General features: G+C 36.8%; 1 protein-coding gene and 1 pseudogene across 1 annotated transcript in view; both read right to left on the bottom strand.

Annotated features, from left to right (window-relative positions):
* Positions 1-501, bottom strand: part of LOC105993503 (protein LEG1 homolog) — a 37,430-nt gene extending 36,929 nt beyond the window's left edge. The window contains exon 1 of the mRNA XM_013026777.1: positions 201-501. Within this exon, the coding sequence (XP_012882231.1) occupies positions 201-501 (301 nt within the window). The remainder of the gene's footprint in view (positions 1-200) is intronic.
* A 1,888-nt stretch (positions 502-2,389) lies between these two features.
* Positions 2,390-13,234, bottom strand: LOC105993502 (annotated as a pseudogene).
* Between the last annotated feature and the right edge of the window lie 7,901 nt (positions 13,235-21,135).

Below are 21,135 nucleotides of genomic sequence, written 5' to 3'. Positions count from 1 at the left end.
TTTATGCTTGATAATTATGCCTAATTCTGTACTGAAGTTTCTACTAGAAATAGACAAACAAAAAAGAACTTGTGAGAAAAGGAAAGTAGAGAAATATAATTATTCCAATGAGAAAATAAATCAATTTTCACAAACATGGGTGTGGCATACAGAGTTCCACTTTTCATAGATCAAGAGAAGGAAAACAAGAGGTTTCTCACCTGATCTGAATTGCCAGCCAAATTGCAAAGGCAGTCCCCATAAGACATTTTGCTCATTTTCTGGAGCAAATTTTGCAAAATATGTGGCTGTCTGGCTCAGCAGAATTTTATACATCCCCATTCTGCTAGTGTAGACCCAGGGATCAATAATGTATTTTCCATTCTCCACCTTGTAGTCACTGAACTGGCCAGGACTCTCCTCCCATAGAGGGGGATAGAAACTTGAAAGGTTAGGAGCTCCTACTACAGAGGTAGAAAGATAACCCACTAATACCCATGCCCAGCAAGGAATGAAAGCCATGGTGCCAATGTTGGGGAGCTGCGATTGGGTTGAGCTTTTATTGGAGAACGAAGGAGGAAGTAACAATATTTTTCTACCCCACCTCTTGTTACCACTTTGCATTCTTCTTTTTATTTTTGCAGAGGGTGGAGGTGTTGATAACTTTGATACATTTGTTAACATTCACTACAATTAAGTTATTTTTGCCAGCTGTGGAGAATTCACAAATTATGCTCAATCCTAAATACAAAATGAAAAATTTGTTAACAAAAAATGTTCAAAAATTATCCAACCCATACTGTGGTTATAAAATAGATCATCAGTGGCATTAGAGTACTTCTCATTTAAAATAATAACAACATATCTCATAGAAAATATTGGATAACTGAAAATGGGAATACTAACATTTGTAATCATAGGCAGACAAGGTATGATATAAAATATGATTGATCTTGTTATAAAACGAATTACTGTTTCAAGAAAGAAAAATATTTACTACGTAGAGTTGCAAAAACAAGAGTATCCTTAAAATCAAACAGAAAAAGAAAAGAAAGAAACTTTACCAGTTGATTAAAGAATGAAGCTTGAAGTATATCCAATTATCTCAGTTCCATTGACAAAACCAGTACCTTAGAAATAATGAGTTTGTTGGACAGAGACTGCTAATAAATTCCCAATATCTATTCTTTTAACTTCATTTAACCAACACACACACACATACACACACACACACACACACACACACACACAAATCCAGAAGTGGAGCTGTAGCTCAAAGAAGTAGAGCACTAGCCTTGAGGGAAAAAGCTCAGGGACAGCATCTAGGCCATGAGTTCAACCACAAAATATTGCCCAAGTACACATATTTTCCTATGATTAAGGCTGTATTTGCAAGGTCTCTTACACCAACATTGTAGAACTAAGTGTTGACAATGGGAGCTATAAATACAAATGATTTCCCCATCTCATAGCATGCTCATAAGTCACTTCTCTTTCTATGGAATGTGGCTTGGAACAATGATGAAACCTCAGTTTTGATCCCCATGCATCAGACACTACTTTAGGTATTATGGAATGTAAAGCTGGATATTGCCTGAAGTCCATAAAATTGTACAATCATGAAATATCTCAGAATACCTAGAGCTCCATTTTATATGAGAAACATCTTTATCTTTCACAGGTAGTTGAATCTGATAATCTGAATTATTAGGCTAACCATATCCACACATTGCATAGCCTGTCAAGCATTCTGTTTAATTCTGCATAACAGGTCAAGGGGTCTGTTTAATCCTGCCACGGCTCCTATTAAATAATTCCAACACAATTCAAATATTTATTTTTGTCATATTATTTACCCAATAGCAACTTTTTCCATTAATTATTAAAATTTCCACAAATAACAATGTAAAATGAAAGTAGTTTGGATTGCTATTACTCTCTGCAGCTAGAAAATGAGTATTATGAACATTTAAAATGTTTTTCTATGTTTGTACAAAATAAACACATGAATGTATATTACACATTTCTCTAAAATCAAGTTCCAAAATCATTGTCAATAGAAAAACCTTAAGAGCATTTTGTTAGTAGCAATTCTAAACATTTAAGTTTTCTTTAGACAGTCTCTTCAGTAAATGGTGCTGGCAAAATTGATTAACAACTTGTAGAAAACTAAAGCTAGATCCTTATATATCACCCTACACCAGATTCAACTCCAAATGGATCAAAGACTTTGGTGTCAAAGCAGACACTCTGAAAACATTAAAGGATGGAATGGGAGAAACCCTAGGTCTCCTTTGCACAAGCCAAAATTTTCTTAATAGAGACCCAGAAACACAACAAATCAAAGTATATTCTTAACTGTAGCTCTTTCCAACTTGCCAAGAGAACTGAAAGCCACCAGTACTGAATTCTAAGTAACAGTAAAGTCTTTAATAAAAATTGCTCTATCAGTATTGAAAGTATCCATGGTGGCAGGTGTTTCTGAGACTCATGTGTTATAATCAGTGTCGTAGGAAATCTGATAATAGCTAAGAAATCAACTACAATAATCCATTTTTCACAGTCTGCTTCTTTTCTTTTTGTTCGGTCGTCAGGCTTGAACTCTGGAATTGGGTGCTGTCCCTCACCTCTTCAGTTCAAGGCAAGTGCTCTACCGCTTGAGCCACAGCATCACTTTTGGTTTTCAAGTGGTTTGTTGGAGGTAAGGGTCTCATGGACTTTCCTGCCAGGGCTGGCTTTGAGCTGCGATCCTCAGATCTCAATCTCCTCAGTAGCTAGGATTACAGGTGTGAGCCACCTGCGACAGGCCCTGCTTCTTTTTTTAGAATAATGAGCATACCTAAAAGATAAAGCATTCAATTAAAGCCAAACATCTCACTATTCCAACAAACTTGTTTCAGAAAGGATCATTTGTTCCCAACCAAAAAAAAAAAATTGAAATGGAGTCAAAAAATTTTAAAAGAAAGTAAAAGCTGTTTCCCTGAAAAGAAAATCAAAATGGATAAACTTTTAGTCAATCAAACTAAAAAGAAAAGAGAAAAGACCTAATTAAAAAAAAAATAGGGGCTGGGAAGGTGGTTCAGTGGTAGAATGATTGCCTTGCATTCATGAGACCCTGGGTTCGATTCATCACCACCATGTAAGCAGAAAATGCAGGAAGTCCCATGTGGCTCAAGTGGTAGAGCTCTAGCCTTGAGCTGAAGAGCTTTGGGACAACACCCAGGCCCAGAGTTCAGACCCCACAAACAACAAAAAAATAAAATAAAATAATATAAAATAATTAGAGATAATATAGGGGGATCACACAAACAGCAATGGAACACAGAGAGAATACTTTCAAAACACATGTTCAAATAACATAAAAAGTCCAGAAGCAATTAATAAATGTGGTGCATAGCAGAAGCAAGAGAGATGAATGAGAAGTCTTCAGACATTCCTACCCAAATGCAACCACCTGTTTGTATGGCACCAATGAGCCCTGCTTTCTTTGCTCTCATTGTTGGAGTGCCCATACTACCCACACCTCATTCAGATTGGATGATATCACCCTTCAGCAATATCATTCATTTTGTAACCAGATAATTCTTTCATCACCTCTTCCAGATGGGTTTATTAATTTTCTAGACTGTCTTAAAGGTTAGCTCTGACGCTAGCTGATATTATCACAATTATATACCATTGGGTTATACAGCTATGATCAAGATAAAACTCCCAGGGATGTGTGGGGAGATGAAAGAAGTGAAACTTTCAAGATGCATTGTCATAAATTGTTTTACAGCAACTCCTTTGCATAACTACTTGAAGGTAAGAATTTTTAAGAGGAAAACTCTCACTCTCCCTCTCCCCCCCACCTCTCTCAGTCGTAGGGTTTGAACTCGGCCTGGACACTGTCCCTCAGCTATTCAGCTCAAGGCGAGGGCTCTACCATTTGAGCCTCAGCACCACTTTTGGTTTCCTGGTGGTTAATTGGAGGTAAGAGTCTCATGAACTTTCCTGCCCCAACTGGCTTTGGACCAGGATTCTTAGATCTCAGTCTCCTGAGTAGCTGGAATTACAGGCGTGAGTCTGTAATTAGAAAATTAATTGTTTTTTGTTTTGCTGGTTTTGGGGCATTTGAGTGGTTAATTGGAAATAAGAGTTTCATGGGCTTTCCTGCCCAGACTGGCTTCGAATCTGGATCCTCACATCTCAGTCTCTTGAGTAGCTATAGTCAACATCCAATTTGTATGATTTTTTTAAATGCAACACTTTTTCTCAGAGTTTTGTCCTTATAAAATAATTTCTAGTCTAGATCATGCTCATCATTATAATCTTTAAAAGTTAGAATTATTATTTATCATCAAGGTTTAAAAATACTATACATGAACAATAAAATGGATAAAGTGAGACAAAAATATCATTTATCAGAGATAATTTGGGTCCATGTGTAGAGGTTGTTTTTTATAGCCCTAACTACTTAAGCAGAGTACAGATTAGAAGCATTGTGGTTCACATTAGGCACAGGCAAAGTAGGAAAGAAAGAAGACAGGAGAGAAAGAGAGAAAGGAAGGAAGAAAGACATGAGGACAGGAGGAAGGAGAGAGGAGGGAAGGAAGGAAGGAAGGAACAGAGGGAGGGAAGGAGGAAGGGAGATAAGGAAAGAAGAAAATAATGAGAAAAAAGAAAGATGAAATGAAGGAAGGAAAGAATGAGAGAAAGAAAGAAAGAAAGAGAGAGAGAGAAGGTAAGCAAAAAAAGAAGAGAGAGCAACACCAGTCATCGTGGCAGTGGCTGTGTTTCCAGCTATGATGGAAACAGGAAGGATGGTCTTGAGAAGCAACACAAGATGGTTTGCAAAACAAAAATAACTAAAGCAAGCAAAAAAAGAGAGAGAACTGTGGGCATGGCTCAAATGGTAAACACCTGACTAACAAGCACAAAGTCCAAAGTTCAAAGCCTAATATTGCCAACAAATAAAATTTTTAAAAATAATTTGGGATTCTTTCTTACCTGTCTTCAAATAATTTGACAGAATTTTTCAGGGGTGAGCTGTGTGCAGCCCATAAATATTTCAAGATGATGCTGAATTTACTAGAAGGTGACTGTATATACTGGAGAGAAGAAATCTATGGTTTTTTCAGCTCCTATAATAATTCCTCTTCCTAAATTGCAAACTTGATTAGAAAGATAACTGAGCAATATTCTACACTGATAGAATTATGTCTTTCAGACTTAATATATGAAGGATGCTAGTGTCTATCATAATGTAAAGGGCAAAATGGATGCATTCTCTTTAATAAGGCACGTAAACCTTAAAGACTTCAAGTATCTTCAAAGACTATATTTCATACTACACAAGAATTTTTTGGTACTTTTCTTCTAGAAGCATGATTAATACTCCCAGGAAATCTTAAGAGTAACAAAAGCTTTGTTTCAATTTAAAGTTTACTTATACCTAAAATAATGAATTCACAATCTAGCCTATTAGTAAATGTCATATTAATGTTTGTTAGTCGTTGTCTATGTTTGACTCATGTATGGGGGAATCCATTGAACATTTAATTAAAAAATGTTATGTAAGTCTTTAAGTATACTAGTATATTTCATACTTTATGTAGTAGATGACCATGAAGACTTCAGGTGTAATATATTGAAAGATTGCTCTATAATCAATTCTCTGCTCACAATTAATCTAAGACATCATTATTGACAAAAAGTTCATATAACCATCTTAACCTATAAATCTACAGCAAAATATTATGTTTGGCCTGGACTTGTGCTATAATTTTATGAAATGAGTAAAATAGATAAATTATATGTTGGGACAATAAGTATGAGAGACAATGCCCTACTAAAATACGTTGTCATGTCTTAAGAGAATTAACTGTGAAACATAAAGAAGCAACCTGAAAAAAGGTGCTCCATTTGTTCTTGATTTCAGGGTAAGATAAAGGACAGTGAGAAAGGTTGTAACAAAACCTCAGCTGATCCTCAGGTGGTGGCAACAGTGTGGCTTGGTCTGATGATATCCCATGATGCCAGAATCAACTGCTGCAAAGACTGGTAATGCGCTCAGAAAATGATTCACACCTGTGAGAACAAATGCTTATTGTCAAAACAATCAGTTACAAAAGGCAGCATGCCTTGAGGGAGGCTTAAGTCATTAAGGAAAAAGTCACAGATTCAGAGAAGTGGATATTTGCTACTTAGAAAAAACTGGATTACAGACACTTAGGAAAAAAAAAGTGAACAAAATCCCATATATATATATATATATATATGCATATACACATAGACATACAGATGTATACACATATGTAATAACATATAATATCATATATACATATATGTATATATAAAGTACCATTAGGACCTTGCTTCTAATAGTCCTATGATCATAAATATATGGTTAATGTACATAAGTATAATCTTTTTAAAGAAAAACAATTCTAATAGATTTGAAATAATTATTTTTCAAGGCTTTCAATAAAAAAAAGGGAAGAAGATGCTTTTTGAAATTTCTACAAACAAATAACTTACTCCAGCAATTTTACAACTTTTTATTTGAGACGAAACTTACTATTCACCCGGTGGCCTTGAATTCACTATGTAGCCCAGACTGGCCTTAAAACTTTTGACCTACCAACTGAAACATAACCGGTGCTGTTGATTAGAATGTGACACCACATCTAGCAGAGTTAGGTATGTCAATTTAGCTAGATAAACTAAGTTTATATTGATATCAACTGTAAATCAGTGATGCAAAATAATGTTCATTATAGATGCACATTTGTCTATCTTGGTCCCAGTGTTCAGCTAGAACTTCAATAGGAGAAAAGCAAAATTTGAATTACAGATCTGTAGACATGATTCTTTAAAAGAATTTCAAACGCTGTATTTGCAAGATATACAGGGATATGCACTGTATCTGTCATTTTCAGAAATTTATATTTAATATAATCTTGATTCTGATTAACCGGGGCAAGAAAGTCTGTGAGACACTTCATCTCAAATTAACCACCAAAAAGCCAGAAGTCATGTTTTGGCTCAAATACTATAGTACCAGCCTTGAGAGAGAAGATAAAGGACAGTGCCAGCCTGTGACTTCAAGCTTGTGACTCTCTCTCACAAGCACACGCATACACACACACACACACACACACACACACATTCACACACACACACACACACACACTTTGTTTCAATTAATATCATAACCAAAACACAATAAATGAAAAAATATGATAATTCCATCTGATTATTTTACAATGGTGTACATGATTAAGTCTTATAATATAATCAATGAGTCAAGTCCAAGTATCTGACACGTTGATGGGTTTTGGTATTTAACGAAGTTAATGTATTCAAAAAAGAAAGTAATTTCCTTTGTCGTTCAATTCTCATTCTTCTTCATTAGCAGAATCTCACATTCACTTTTTTGGCCAGGACCCTCCTCCCACAGTGGGGGACACAGATCTGAAAGGTTAGAGGCTCCTGCCCAAGAGGCAGAAAGTCAACCCACTAGTACCCATGTCCAGGAAAGAAAAAAAGCCAGAGCCATCCTAGAATTGATTCCGCAGCAGAGCTTTTATTGATGAATGAAGGAGGAAGTCACAGTATTTTTAATCTCATATCTTCACACCACTTTGCTTCCTTTTGCTTGATTAGGGTGGATATGTCAAAGGTGGTGGCACACTAGTTCATCTTTAAAGTGATAAGTTTTGACATCTTTTCATTATCAGTGCATTGGATCAGAACCTGAGCACAGCTCAAACATATTACACTATTTTGTTGAAAACTATTTACTAACAAAAACCTTCCAGAACTATTCTAGCCTACATTGAACTATAAATTATGTCAATCATGGCAATGGAATTTTTATATTTTAACTTATTTAATGAAAGTACTAATTGAAGATGTAAATTACTGGATTGGTCACAAGGTTTAAGATGTACTACAAAATATGCGGGGTTTTAAGACAAGTTTCTGCTTTAAGACTGAAGCTTAGGGGCTGGGAAGCTGACTCCGTGGTAGAGCACTTGCCTTGCATCCATGAAGCCCTGGGTTCGATTCCCCAGCACCACACAAGCAAAAAGAAAAAAAAATCCAGAAGTGGCGCTGTGGCTCAAGTGGTAGAGCGCTAGCCTTGAGCTGAAGAGCTGAGGGACAGCGCCAGGGCCCAGAATTCAGGCCCCACGACCAGACCAAAAAAAAAAAAAAAGACTGAAGCTTCAAGTCTACCCAAATAGCCAAATCAGGTAAACAAAACCAGGTTGTTGGACAAAACCTGCTAATTGACTCAATATCCATTTTCCATTTTTTTTCTTTTTTTTAGTAAAAGATGCTTAGAATTTTAGCTGAGCACAACCACAGTATCCTGGAATTAAAGACTGATTTCCGATGTTTCTTGCACTACAACCATTTAGCCAAATGGTTGCCATTGCAACCGGGTCTTAAATTGTGTTGCCACCTTCTGGTACACGTTCTGAATTGGAAAGTCAATGCAACCTTCAGTTTGCTGTGTCTTGACCTCAGTCTTGACCCTCAGACACTTCCCACTATTTTAAAGGTTGAAAATTTTGAAGGTCAATGCTAACTCAGTCTCTAATCCTAGTGTCTGAGAAACAAATATCAAAACAAAACAAAATCATGTTCTCATTTTGTAACTGTTATTTAGGTTTCATTCATCTGTAGTCAAATTCCCTCGTTAAAAGCAGTACTATTAAAAATGTCAACTATAGAAATAATTGTTTCCAGTTTTTTCATAGCAAGTTACATAGTTTGTTGACTTGTGCAGTGCTATAGATTAGAATAGAACTCAGTTCTTTGTCCTACTCTAGTACTGGCCAATGGCCACTGGATCATTAATTTTAACTTCTTCACATATATTGTTATTGAAAGGCAATTGTCCTATTGTTCTAAATTGACAAAATCAAAATAAGTATTTTGCACATTTAAAGCACATTCCATCTTTATTAAAAACAAATTGAGTATTACTTAGTATGACTCTAAAATCAATTGCAAGGACTATCGACAATGCAAATAAACCTTAATAGCATTACCCATAAAGTCAGAAAAAAGATAAAATAGTTTAAAATAGATTAAAAATGAACATTAGTGTAACAGCAACAAGATTTTTGTTTCAGGATCCCAACAAGGTACTTCAGAAAGAGCAACATTAGATGGGTACAACCTGTATTGAGGAAGGATAAGCACAAATTTTCAGAGGAAATTATACCATCTTAGACTTAAGAATAATAAGCTGGAAAAGTAATTACAAAAAGACATTTTTGTAGTGATTAGTAAGTAAGTTACTACAATGCCACTTTTGAACTTTGGGACCACTTTTAGAAATGAGCTTACCTGAGACATTAGGACATTAGTTTTTAATTAGAAAATTATAACCTTTTAAAGAAAAATGTATTCTCACTCATTTGTTGGAGTATGGATGCAAATGATGATCATAATGATCATGATGGTAGTAATGAAACTGGGAGAAGGTCTATCTTGGATATATCAGTGGGGCCAGTGAGGGAGAAAGAAAGAGATAATTCCATGCATTCATATAACGACCAAGTTTTGGAGAGAAGTACTGAAGTAGGAATTCAAGGCTTTGTGCTTAAATGTAGGCACTCTACCATTGAGCGATGACTTCAGCTGATTGTGATAAAAATAGCTGCCACATTGGAGGCATTAAAAACAAGAGATGCCCATGGTGTTAATTTTCCCAGACTATATCCATATTATAAAAGTGGCTTGATTTCAATTTATTATACAATATTTTTTTGGTCAGTCGTAAGGCTTGAACTCTGGGCTTGGGCACTGTCCCTACACTCTTCAGTTCAAGGCAAGCACTCTACCAATTGAGCCACAGCACCACTACTGGTTTTCTAGAGGTTTATTGGAGATAAGAGTCTCATGGACTGTCCTGCCTGGCTGGCTTTGAACAGCGATCCTCAGATCTCAGCCTCCAAGTAGCAAAATAACTTATTTCATACTAATTTCTAGTACAAAACATTATTCCTTATATATGCATGGTTTCAATATTTTTATCCCTTAAAGAAACATAAAATCTTAAAGGCAATTGGTTTCAAAATACATAACATTTGGCATCTGTTTAAGCTCTATACAAATAGGTAAGCTTAAATAGAATGCCTTTAGTGTGTCTAGTTCCTTCAGTTGCCAGAGTGGCACATTTGTGGGTATTAAATCATATGTCCTGGCATGCCTCTCCAGCCAACAGAAGGCCATTGTACTGTACCTTGGCTTATTATTTTCTTACAATACATTCCATCATCTGTTGGAATATTCAGGTTTTTGAGCCTGCTTTGCCTAAAAGATTGTGTTGCACAATGGATTTTACTCGGCCAAGAGGAAGAATGATATTAACAATGGATAAACCCGGAAAACAATTGTGAAGTCCGGCCCACAGAGACAAAGGATGCATGTTTTCTCTCTAGATGTAATTTTTAAATATACATGGTCATGAGCTGGTGTACACATAAATGAATTAACCGAAGTATGGTATATGCATGGGAGAATTCAAATAGTATAATTACTTGAAAAAATGAACACATACTCCTACTAAATGAATGTCTGGAAGCTGGTTCTTAAGATTGATGTGGGGGGCATCAAGGGAAGGGAATATATAAATGAAAAAGAAGGAGAGGGAGAATATATAGCCATTCAACTAGAAATATTGAGAAGAGGTGTTGGGAAGGAGGGGAGAGGGCAATGAAAGAGGTGATATGGATCAAGATACATCATTTGTTGAATGATATTCCCTCTGTACAACTGCTTAAAGATAAAAATATAATAACTATTATATTTTGTGTTAATAAACCCATCTACATCCTAAAGCATCTTTAGACTTGGCACTGACTGGTGGCTCGTACCTCTAATCATAGCTACTGGGGAAGCTAAGGTTGCAAATATCAAAGTTGTAGGCCAGCACAAAGAAAAGAGTTTATGAGACCCCTCCTCCCCAATTTCAACAACAACAACCAAAGCTAAGCATGGTATCATAGTCCTATTATAACAGCTACAATGGTAAACAAAAATGAGAGGATTTTAATCTGGGGCATTCTGGGCATAAAATGAGACCCTATCTCAAAAATAACTAGAACAAACAACAAACAGAAAGCTATAGATGTGACTCAAATCAAATACCTGCTTTGTAAACACAAAGCCTTAAGCTCAGATCCCAAGCTCCAGAGAGATAGATAGATAGGTAAGTAGGTAGATAGATAGACAGATAGATAGATAGATAGATAGATAGATAGATAGATAGATAGATAGATAGATAGATAGATAGATAGATAGATAGATAGATAGAGACAAACATACATACATACTTGCTTGTGGTTCAGTGACTTCTCTATAGTCTCTATTTTGCCTGGATTTTTGCTGACTAGTATGATAGCTGTGTGTAGATAACTGATACAGATCTGGTTATGTACAGAAGATCAGTTTAGCAGTTCAGTGGTTTGAGTTTTATGTCAATGAAAATAGTGTCCAATTTGTTCCCATTAATCCAAGATTTCAGAATATTCTCAAATAACTGTTGCTTTTTATCATAATTACTTGGGCTAACTTCTACCCCATTCATCTTGTTACGCACAAAGCTAATGACTATAAGAACACAGGTATTCTAAAGTTGATTTAGAAAACCAGTTATGAAATATCACCCCTATATTCAGAACCTAACTTATTTTGTTGAGAAAATATTGCTGCCATTTATTGCAATGAAATGTTTCTTATCCAAAGGATTTGGGGGTGGCCAGGTGTCCTCTTACCTCTTCAACTCATTGTCTGGTCACTCATTAAGTCACAAGGTGGCAAGCAGACTTTCCTTTCTGAGTCAGTGCGTTGCCAGGACCTGGTGTGCATTTACAAGTTCAAGGTTTTCAGTATAGGGCTGGTCTATCATGAAGTGTTCTCAGAACCACATCTCCTCACATAGCAACAGTCCCTGCAGACCCAGAGGGAATGAGAGGCCCACCTCATACTCCCTCCACTAATCCTCTGCACTCCCATGGCATGTGGACAAGGCGCCTAAGGGCTATCCTCCAGAACTTCCAGTTGTTCTAGTTTGCAACAGAGGGCAATCTTCTGATGATCTCCAAAATTGCAACAAAACTCAGCATACTCACACATTTTCTGTCATCATGATTTGGAAACCAAGTTTGTCACACCTGTGAAGCTTGTGGCCCCTAAGAGAAAAAATATTGCATGAGATGATTGCATATTCACAAAAAGTTTTATGTAATAATTACATAATCACAGAATAATTTCATCATCATCATCATAATCACATCTTAATTTCAAAACATCATTGGCCAGTGATGGTTAAGAAATATCTGTCTACTGCTTCCAAGTTTCAAGATAGCCTAGATGTTCTTTCTCAGGGTGCTTCTGGTATATAACACTAGATTTTGTCTGTTGTGAAATAAGGATGAAGATGTATCACACTACTTAGGAAGATTCCATACAACCATGTGTGTGATGAACTTTGTCCCATTTCCTGGAGCTAAGTATTATAAAGGTGCTAACTTGCTGCTCTTTTGATGTTATAGGGACTTCTAGAAGTGGAAGACTCAAATTTCTGCACTATAATGAGACAATTTTATGCTTTGATAGCTACAGAGTATGTTGGTTGTCTAGTTTTAGACTGTCACTTAATGATGCCACTCTAATCCCTCTGCTCTATGCTTGTAATGCAAAAACAGGGCACTGGCCAGGAAGAAATGGAGACCTTGTTCTCATGCTGATTCCATGTGGTCAAAAAGAACTGACACGGGTGGGGGAGGGGGAGTCCCAGTGAAAAGGTGGAGAAAGGAGAATCCTGACATCATTGCAAAGTTTGACAGATTTCAGTTTTATGTTTAATACACTGTTGAAACCATTCCAACAAGTCTTCATGATGTGTTTAATGCTAAAGTCTTCCCATGAACAATTTCTCACAACATAGTTTCTCCTGATGCTATTAGAAAATATTTAGTCTGTAGCAAAGCTCTTGATTTCTAAGTAATGAACTCTGTATGATAGGATCTTATTAATTCTAGTAGCTTTGTGTTGAATCCTTGGGATTCTGTACAGAAAAAATCATTTCATAAATGAGCACAGTTTCATTTCCTCTTCCCCAACATATACTCTCTTTTGTTGTTGTTGTTGGGTGCTGTCCCTGAGCAATTTCACTAAAGGCTAGAGCTTCAGCACCCAGCCTGCTGAGTAGCTAGGTATTACAGACATGAGCCGCCAGCACCTGTGCCAACATGTACGCTTTAATTTTCTTCACCCATCTTAAGACCTTAGGTTTCCTCATCAATGCAATGTTAGAGGTGTAGGATAAAGAATGTCTTTAGCTGGGCGCAGGTGCAAATGCCTGTAATCCTAGCTACTCAGGAGGCTGAGATCTGAGGATCAGGGTTCAAAGCTAGTCCGGGCAGAAAAGTCCATGAGACTCTTATCTCCAATAAACCCCCTAGAAAATCGGAAGTGGCGCTGTGGTTCAAGTGGTAAAGTGCTCGCCTTGAGCTGAAGAGCTAAGGGATAGTGCCCAAGCCCAGACTTCAAGCCCCACGACCGACAAAAAAAAAAAAAGAATATCTTTGTATGATTCATGATTTAGAAATATGTCCTGTTTCTCATCATTATGTCTCATGTTGGGTCTGGGCTTTGCTATAGGATTTTGTAAATGCTGGAATTCAGAACCTTCCCTCTGCCATTTGCTATAGTGGTGGGTTACACTTTTTTCTTTTATCATGGGGTTTGAACTCTGGGCCTGGGCTCTGTCCCTCAGCTCTTCAACCACTCTGGAAAGCAGTATGGAGGTTCCTCAAAAGACTAAGGCAATCCCACTTCTGCCATTTACATAAATGAAAATAAACAAAGCCATATTAAAACTACCAGCACAACTATGTTTATTGCAGCATTATTTACCATAGCTAAGATATGGATCCAACCCAGATGCCCCTCAGTAGATAAATGGATCAAGAAAAAGTGATATATATACATATATATGTATATGAATTCTATGCTTTCATTAGAAAGAATGACAACACCATTTGTTAGGAAATGGAAAAGTGTGGAAAAAATCATATTAAGTGAAGTAATTCAGGCCTAAATAAATTTTGATCCCATGGTTTCCCTTATTTGTGTGTATATATATATATAGGATGATTTTATCAGATGAGTCAAAAACCTCAAAAGCTATGTACATATAAACATATAAGATGATGGTAAGTGAAATGAATTGCAGGTTATGGACAGAGGAGGTCTGTCTTTTTTGTTGTTTTAAATGTACTACGTGATTTTTTTTCCTTTGTATGTTCTTCCTTCTTTGGTATATCGCTTGTTGTCATCGTACTTGATTTTGGTACCCTGAATCTTGTGTATACATTTGTCTAATCTGGGGAGGGGAAGGGGATTAACAAAATGCTGAAACAAGGGCCCAGGATGACCCACTGCAACAATGATACTCACAAGACACTATATTGCAATTGAACTTTACCACTTCGGGTGGGATGGGAGGGCGACGTGGGTTAGAAATTTCATTTATGATAGCTCCTGTTCATAAAGGTGGGAAAAAGTCAGACTGACCTTTGTTTTTCAGTTTCCTCAGTTGCCAAATTGCCACATTCTGGCACACTGGCTAGTGACCCTACTATTCAGGAAACAATACTGCTCTATTGTGCCCTGGCTTATCATTATTTATGAGGAATGTGTCCACAGTGTGTTGTAATGATTAAGCTTTTACTCTTCAATACACCAAATATCATAACATGACTTCCCTTTTACCTGAAGAATGAAGTGACTAATGACTTATCAGCAAGACAGGAGGCCTTAAATGCATGATAAGTTTTTTGGATCATTCCCTGGTCACAATTGACTGTGTCTTTCTTTTTGCTCAGTTCTCCTCTGCTTATCAGTAGTTGTTTTTAACTCTATTGTCTTTCTTGCTTTCAATACTTTGGCACTTCTAATCTAAACTGCCTCTATCTTAGAAACTCTAATTTTTAAGATCCACTTTTTCATGTTTTTTGCTTTTTGGATTGAAAGTATCTTTTTCTTAATATACTCACCTGCTACTTAGTTTTAGTGGAATTTAGTTTAAAAGTATCATTTTAAGAAAGATTCATTGTTATCATGGTTCAGTGACTTTTTTATAATCTGCAATATTTTTATCGTATTGCTCAAAATCAGGAGCCTATTTTACGGGTCAATAATAATATTGATAATTCAATGAGATAAATATCTGGGAGACATCTGGTTGTACACAGAGGATTATATTTCTTTTTTTTTTCTTTTCTTTTGGTTCCAGTCGTGGTGCCTGAACTCTGGGCCTGGGCGCTGTCCTTCAGATCTTCAGCTCAAGACAGGTGCTCTACCACTTGAGCCACAGCAACACTTCAAGTTTTTTTTCTTTTTGTTTATGTGGTGCTGAGGAATCGAACCCAGGGCCTCATGTATGCAAGGCAAGCACTCTAACACTGAGCCAGCTTCCCTGCCCCCAGATGATTATTTCAAGAGTGATTGGCTTTACATTCATATATCCAAAAAATACTGTGTCATTTGTTCTTAAGTATCCAAGATCTCAGAATATTCTCAAATCACCACCTAAGCATATTTTACTTATTTCAGATAAAATTTCCCAAACTGGAGTTTTATGAAGAAAGTCTGTGAATATAGGAAATGAATGGAATACCAAAGACAAGATGGTCACCAGTAGTAAGCTGATGAAGGAGCTTGAAGAGATTCACAGATGTGGAACAAGAAACTTCCTAACATCCAGGTTAATAAAGCTAATTTATTGACTTGGTAAGGGCTTATTGTTCCTGATCGTCCTCCATTTGATAAGGGGGCCTTCAGAATCAAAATCAACATTCCAGCATAGTACTATCTAAAACAAAGATCCATCACCCTAACTTTGATGAAATAGGGCAGATCTGCCAGCCTGCCAGTCATTCGTGTGGAAGCTAGCCACCAAGACTGAGCAAGTAATTCAGTCGTCGGTTTCACTAGTGAACAAACAGAGGAAATGAGAATCACTTTTCAAATGCTGCCCACTTGTGACCAAGCCAAACAATCTCAAAGCCCCAAGTGAAAAACAAGCGAAGAGGTTTCTTATCTCTTCAGGTTTTGAGAATAGAATGCATATTAGATTCTTACTGCTCTAGAAAACATTAAGCAAAAAAAAAGTCTTAGAACATACCATGACTTTTTTATTCTAAGATATTTACATTAATGATTTTTAAGCAATTTTCTGCATTATGCTGTGGCTCAAGAGGTAGAGTACCAGCCTCGAGCAAAAGGATCTCAGGGCAGAGCCCAGTCCCTGAGTTCAAGCACCACGACTAAAAAAAAAAAAAAAAACATAAAAGAAAGAAAAAAGAGCATTGGGATTGGGAAGGTGGCTGGGCTGGGAAAGTGGTAGAGTGCTTGCCTGGCATGCATGGGGCCATGGGTTCAATTCCTCAGCATCACATAAGCAGAAAAAGCCAGAAGTGGCACTGTGGCTCAAGTGGTAGGGAGATAGCCTTGAGCTGAAAAGCTGAGGGACAGCGCCCAGGCTCAGAGTTCAGGCCCCTTGTCTGACAAAAAAGAAAAAGAAAAAAACAGAACAGGAAAAAAATGAAACTGATTCATTATATCAGACTTATACAAGAAGTTTATGTCCTAAACAAAATATAACATGTAAGTATTCCCTCTCTAGCTTCTGCATGGCCATGAGATGAATAGGAATAACATATTTTGCATTGATGGTATAGTAATTTATCTCTTCTTGTTTTATATTGTTTTGCTTTGTTTTGCTTTGCTTTGTTTTGTTGCTGTTTTATTTTGTTTCTCTTTATTTTGGAATTTTCTTGCCTTGGTTAGTAGTACTTTACTTTATTGAACTTTTCAATAATTGGTATTTAGATTTATTTATTTCATATATATATACTTTATCTGTTTCAACTACTATTGCTGCTTTTGATTGGGTATTTGTTTTTTGACTCATTTGGACAGCACTGGAGTTTGACTTAAGAGCCTCACTTGTTTGATGTACTTGCTGGTCTAGTGCTCCACCACTGAAGTCACACGTGTAGTTAGTTATTGCTAGTTATATAGGATATAGACTTTCACGAACTGTTCAACCTGGGCCTGCTCAGAACCAACATCCTCCATTTTCTCAGCTTCTTGATTACAAGAATTGCAGGTATGAACCACCACTATCTGGCTCATTATTGGCTCATTGTTTGTTTTTCATTTTTCCATATAGGAAATTCATCATAACAGATTTATGATCAAGTGAATTCTCAGGCCATAATAGACTTGGGATAGAGATGGAATATGCTAGAAATATAGCAGAAAAAATCTAGAATATTCCCAAATATTTGGAGATCAAATTGTACATTTCTGAATAAAACTAAAGTAAAAAAAAAAGAATCATCAAAAGAAATGAAAATCTTTTAAATAAAATCAAAATGATAATACTGCTAATATACATTGGTAAATTACAGAAAAAGTGATCCTTCTAAGGATAGATAGGTGTTATGTTACAGAAGAAGTGGTTAAAAGTCAAAAATTAATAATGTATCCTTTCAGATTAGTAGGCTAAAGAAAGATAAATTTCTTTGAGGAATCCTATCATCTGGGTTTGGAATATAAAATCTTCTTTCTCAAAATATTGTTACAATTTCAGCATTGAGCCAGCAGATGGAGATAAGTCACTTAAAAAAAACACAGGGTGCTGTCTGCACCCTTGTGCTAAAGGCTAGAATTCAAACACTTGAGCCCTAAACCTACTTCTAGCTTTTCCTGAGTAATTCATTGGTGATAAGAATCTCACAGACAAAGGGTGAAATTGGCAGTGATACTCACTAGACACTATGTTGAAAATGAACTATCCAACTTGTGGGGGAGGGATGTTGGGAGGGAAAAATACTGGGAGAAAATACAGGAAGAGGTGATACTGTTCGAAAAGAAATGTATTCATTACCTGACTTGTGTAACTGCAACTCCTCTGTACTTCACCTTTACAATAAATTTTAAAAACACATATACAAGATAGTACTTAATTCATTAACAATCTGAGTTGACAGGTACTATCTTAATTTATTGCCTCTCCAAACAGCCAATGGTTTAATATATCAAGTTATTAAAAAATAAAGGGAAAAGCAATACAGAAATGAGTGAGTGTCTCCAACTTTAGGACAGGAAACATTAACCTAAGACATTCAGTGCACTTTCTAGAGAAATGAGGTTCAGCCAGACACTAATTTGCTGCAAGCCTGGTGCCAGTAGTTGCTCACGCCTACAATACTAGCTAAACATGAGGCTGCCTCTGAGGATCAAGGTTCAAAGCCAGCCTGGGCAGAAATGTCCATGAGATTTTTGTCTTAAATTAAGAATCAAAAAAGCTGAAAAATTGAACAGTGGCTCAAGTGGTAGAATGCTAGCCTTCAGCACAAAAGCTCAGTGATAGCACCCAGGCTCTGAGTTCAAGCCCCAAGAACAGAAAAAAAAACCCAAAACAACAACAACAAAAATCCCACAAGTCACATATTTGGTTAGGAATATACCCTAGGCCTAGAACTTGCATACTACAGTTCTTTTATCAGCTACTCTTGCTTGTATTCTAAATACTTTGGAATATGATAAAAATGCAGTTTTTTGACAAGTACTGATGACCCATGCCTATAATCCTAGCAACTCAGGCAGATAAACTCTTGAGACTCATAGCACCAATTAACCAGAAAAGGCTGGAACTAGAAGTATGGAGCAAGTAGTAAAATGCCAACCATGACCAAAAAGGCTGAGCTGAAACACAATTTCAAGCCCTAATGCCATAAAAGAAAAGAAAAACACAACTAATAAATGAAAAATGTTTAAAAATATATGAAGAAATAAAGAATTTTAAATTATTGTTTGTAAATGTTTTCAAATATATGAAGAAATGAAGAATCTCAAATTAGTGTTTGTAAATGTTTTCAAATATATGAAGAAATAAAGAATTTCAAATTATTGTTTGTAAATACTGTTTTATACATATACAACTATATAGCATTCTATAATCATGTGTCATTCATCTGCTCTTGGGCTCTTCCAGTGCATTAAGAGCTTTCAAGTCCAGTTTGAGTTATATTATTCCATGTAGCATTTTCTTTTTTTTATTGTAAAGATGCCATACAGAGGGTTACAGTTATATGAGTGAGGTAATGAGTACACTTCCTCTTGAACATTGTTACCCCCTCCATTGTTTTCCCCCTACCATCCCTTCCCTCCCTACCTTCCCCGAGGTTCTTTTTTTTTTTTGATTGTGATTAAGTGATTACAAAATTTCCTGAATTTCACAGTATTATGGAATAATGATGCTCATTTAAAGTCTCAAGTTCATCCTAACTTTCCTGGAGCAAATTGTCTATCACTTTTGTGGCAGTTTTATTAGATACATATATTGGTTATACTTTAGAATACACTGAAAGCTCTTGAAAAACATGGGTAATGGAGATGAGGAAAGCAAATAAAGAGTTAAATCTGATTAAAACACTATGCATGAGGCAAGCACCAGTGGCTCAAGTCTGTAATGCTAGCTACTCAGCAGGTGAGATCAAGCTTCCAATCTCTCCAGGGTAGTAAAGTCCATGAGATTCTTATCTCCAGTTGAAAAAGACACAAGTCAAAAGTGGAGTTGTGGTTGAAGTGGTAGAGCACTAGCATGAGCTAAAGAAGCTTAGGGACAGCACCCAACCCCTGAATTCAACCCCCAGAAGAGGCAAAGACACACACACACACACACACACACATACACACACACACACACACACACACACACACACACACACACCACTGTACATACATGTGTAAAACACCAAGACAAAACCTTTTTGAATAAGCATCATTCACTAAAAATAATGAATGTGAAAACAGGTCCTGTCTAGGATTAGGTTACTCTAAAAAAAAAAGAGATCAGCACAGTGCATGTATTAGTTCTGAGATCCCAATACCAAACTGTAAATATAAAAGACTGTGCCAATTAGGGGACCATGATTGTCCCTGATGCTCTAGAAGAGGAGGGAATGAAGAAGAGCTCAAGTAACTGCATTTTAAGATTAATCCCAGCAACCTGTAGCTGTGCTGCCCTCAGAATAACCTCAAAAGAGGAACAGTTCTCAAAAAACCACAGGCTGCCACCAACCCTGTGCCCCCTTAAGGAACCGAACAGTTATCTAAGTGTTCCATCAGAAAAAGGGGAAGTGCAGTCAGGGCAGACCCCTGAACTGGTGAACTTGCTTACTTGTGTGGAACCCCCCTGAACTGGTGAACTTGCTTAATACTATAAAAGCTGCGCTAATTTTGATCTCCGGGCCTCTTAGCGTCAGCGAGTGCGCGGAGAACCAAGCTGGAGCTTGCAATCAACGACTCTTTGCTGTTTGCATTGATCATGGTCTCTGGAGGTCTGTGAGGGGATGTCTGAGAACTGGGCACTTCAGTTACTAATGGAAGGACAAACAATGAGGATGTCAAAATTGGTCAACATACTTTACATATATGCTTGAGATTGGGACAATGAAGCCTTTCGTAATTTGTCTGGGAAGGGTGAGGAGTTGGGATGAGGGAGGGTGATGGAGAGGTGAATTTGTGCAAGGCACATTGTAGGAATATATGAACATGTCAACATGAGGTTTCCCTGTACAATAAATTCATGCTAATGAAAATGTAAAAGGAAAAAATCCACACTTCAATTTCAGTATTTTAATTAGTGATTGTCTGGTAACATTGAAAAATTTCTTCAAATCTTAAAAATGAAATATTGATTTAAAAAAAGAATGACTGCTTAAGCAGCATAATCATACTGATCATTTAAATAGGGATAGACAAATTCTTTTTTAAAAAATGCAAATCTGGGGAAAACAGCAGAAACCATAAGAGTACATGATTGTACTCACTACTTTGTGAAATCTCTATTTTCTTCATCAACATTGCTCATGGTTCACCCATTAATTTTTGGGAGGTGGGGGGAATCTTCTCATGGGGCCTGAACTCTGGGTCTGGGTGCTGTCCCTCAGCTCTTCAGCTCAAGGCTAGCATTACCACATGAGCCACAGCACCACGTCCGGCTTATTTCTTTTTGCTTATGTGGTGCTGAGGAATCGAACCCAGGGCCTCATGCATGCAAGACAAGCCCTCTAC

This window comes from Dipodomys ordii, unplaced genomic scaffold (genome assembly GCF_000151885.1).
Source record: "Dipodomys ordii isolate 6190 unplaced genomic scaffold, Dord_2.0 Scaffold97, whole genome shotgun sequence".
Classification (NCBI taxonomy): domain Eukaryota; kingdom Metazoa; phylum Chordata; class Mammalia; order Rodentia; family Heteromyidae; genus Dipodomys; species Dipodomys ordii.
Note: the sequence above shows the minus strand (reverse complement) of the source record. Positions and strands in the feature narration are given on the sequence as shown.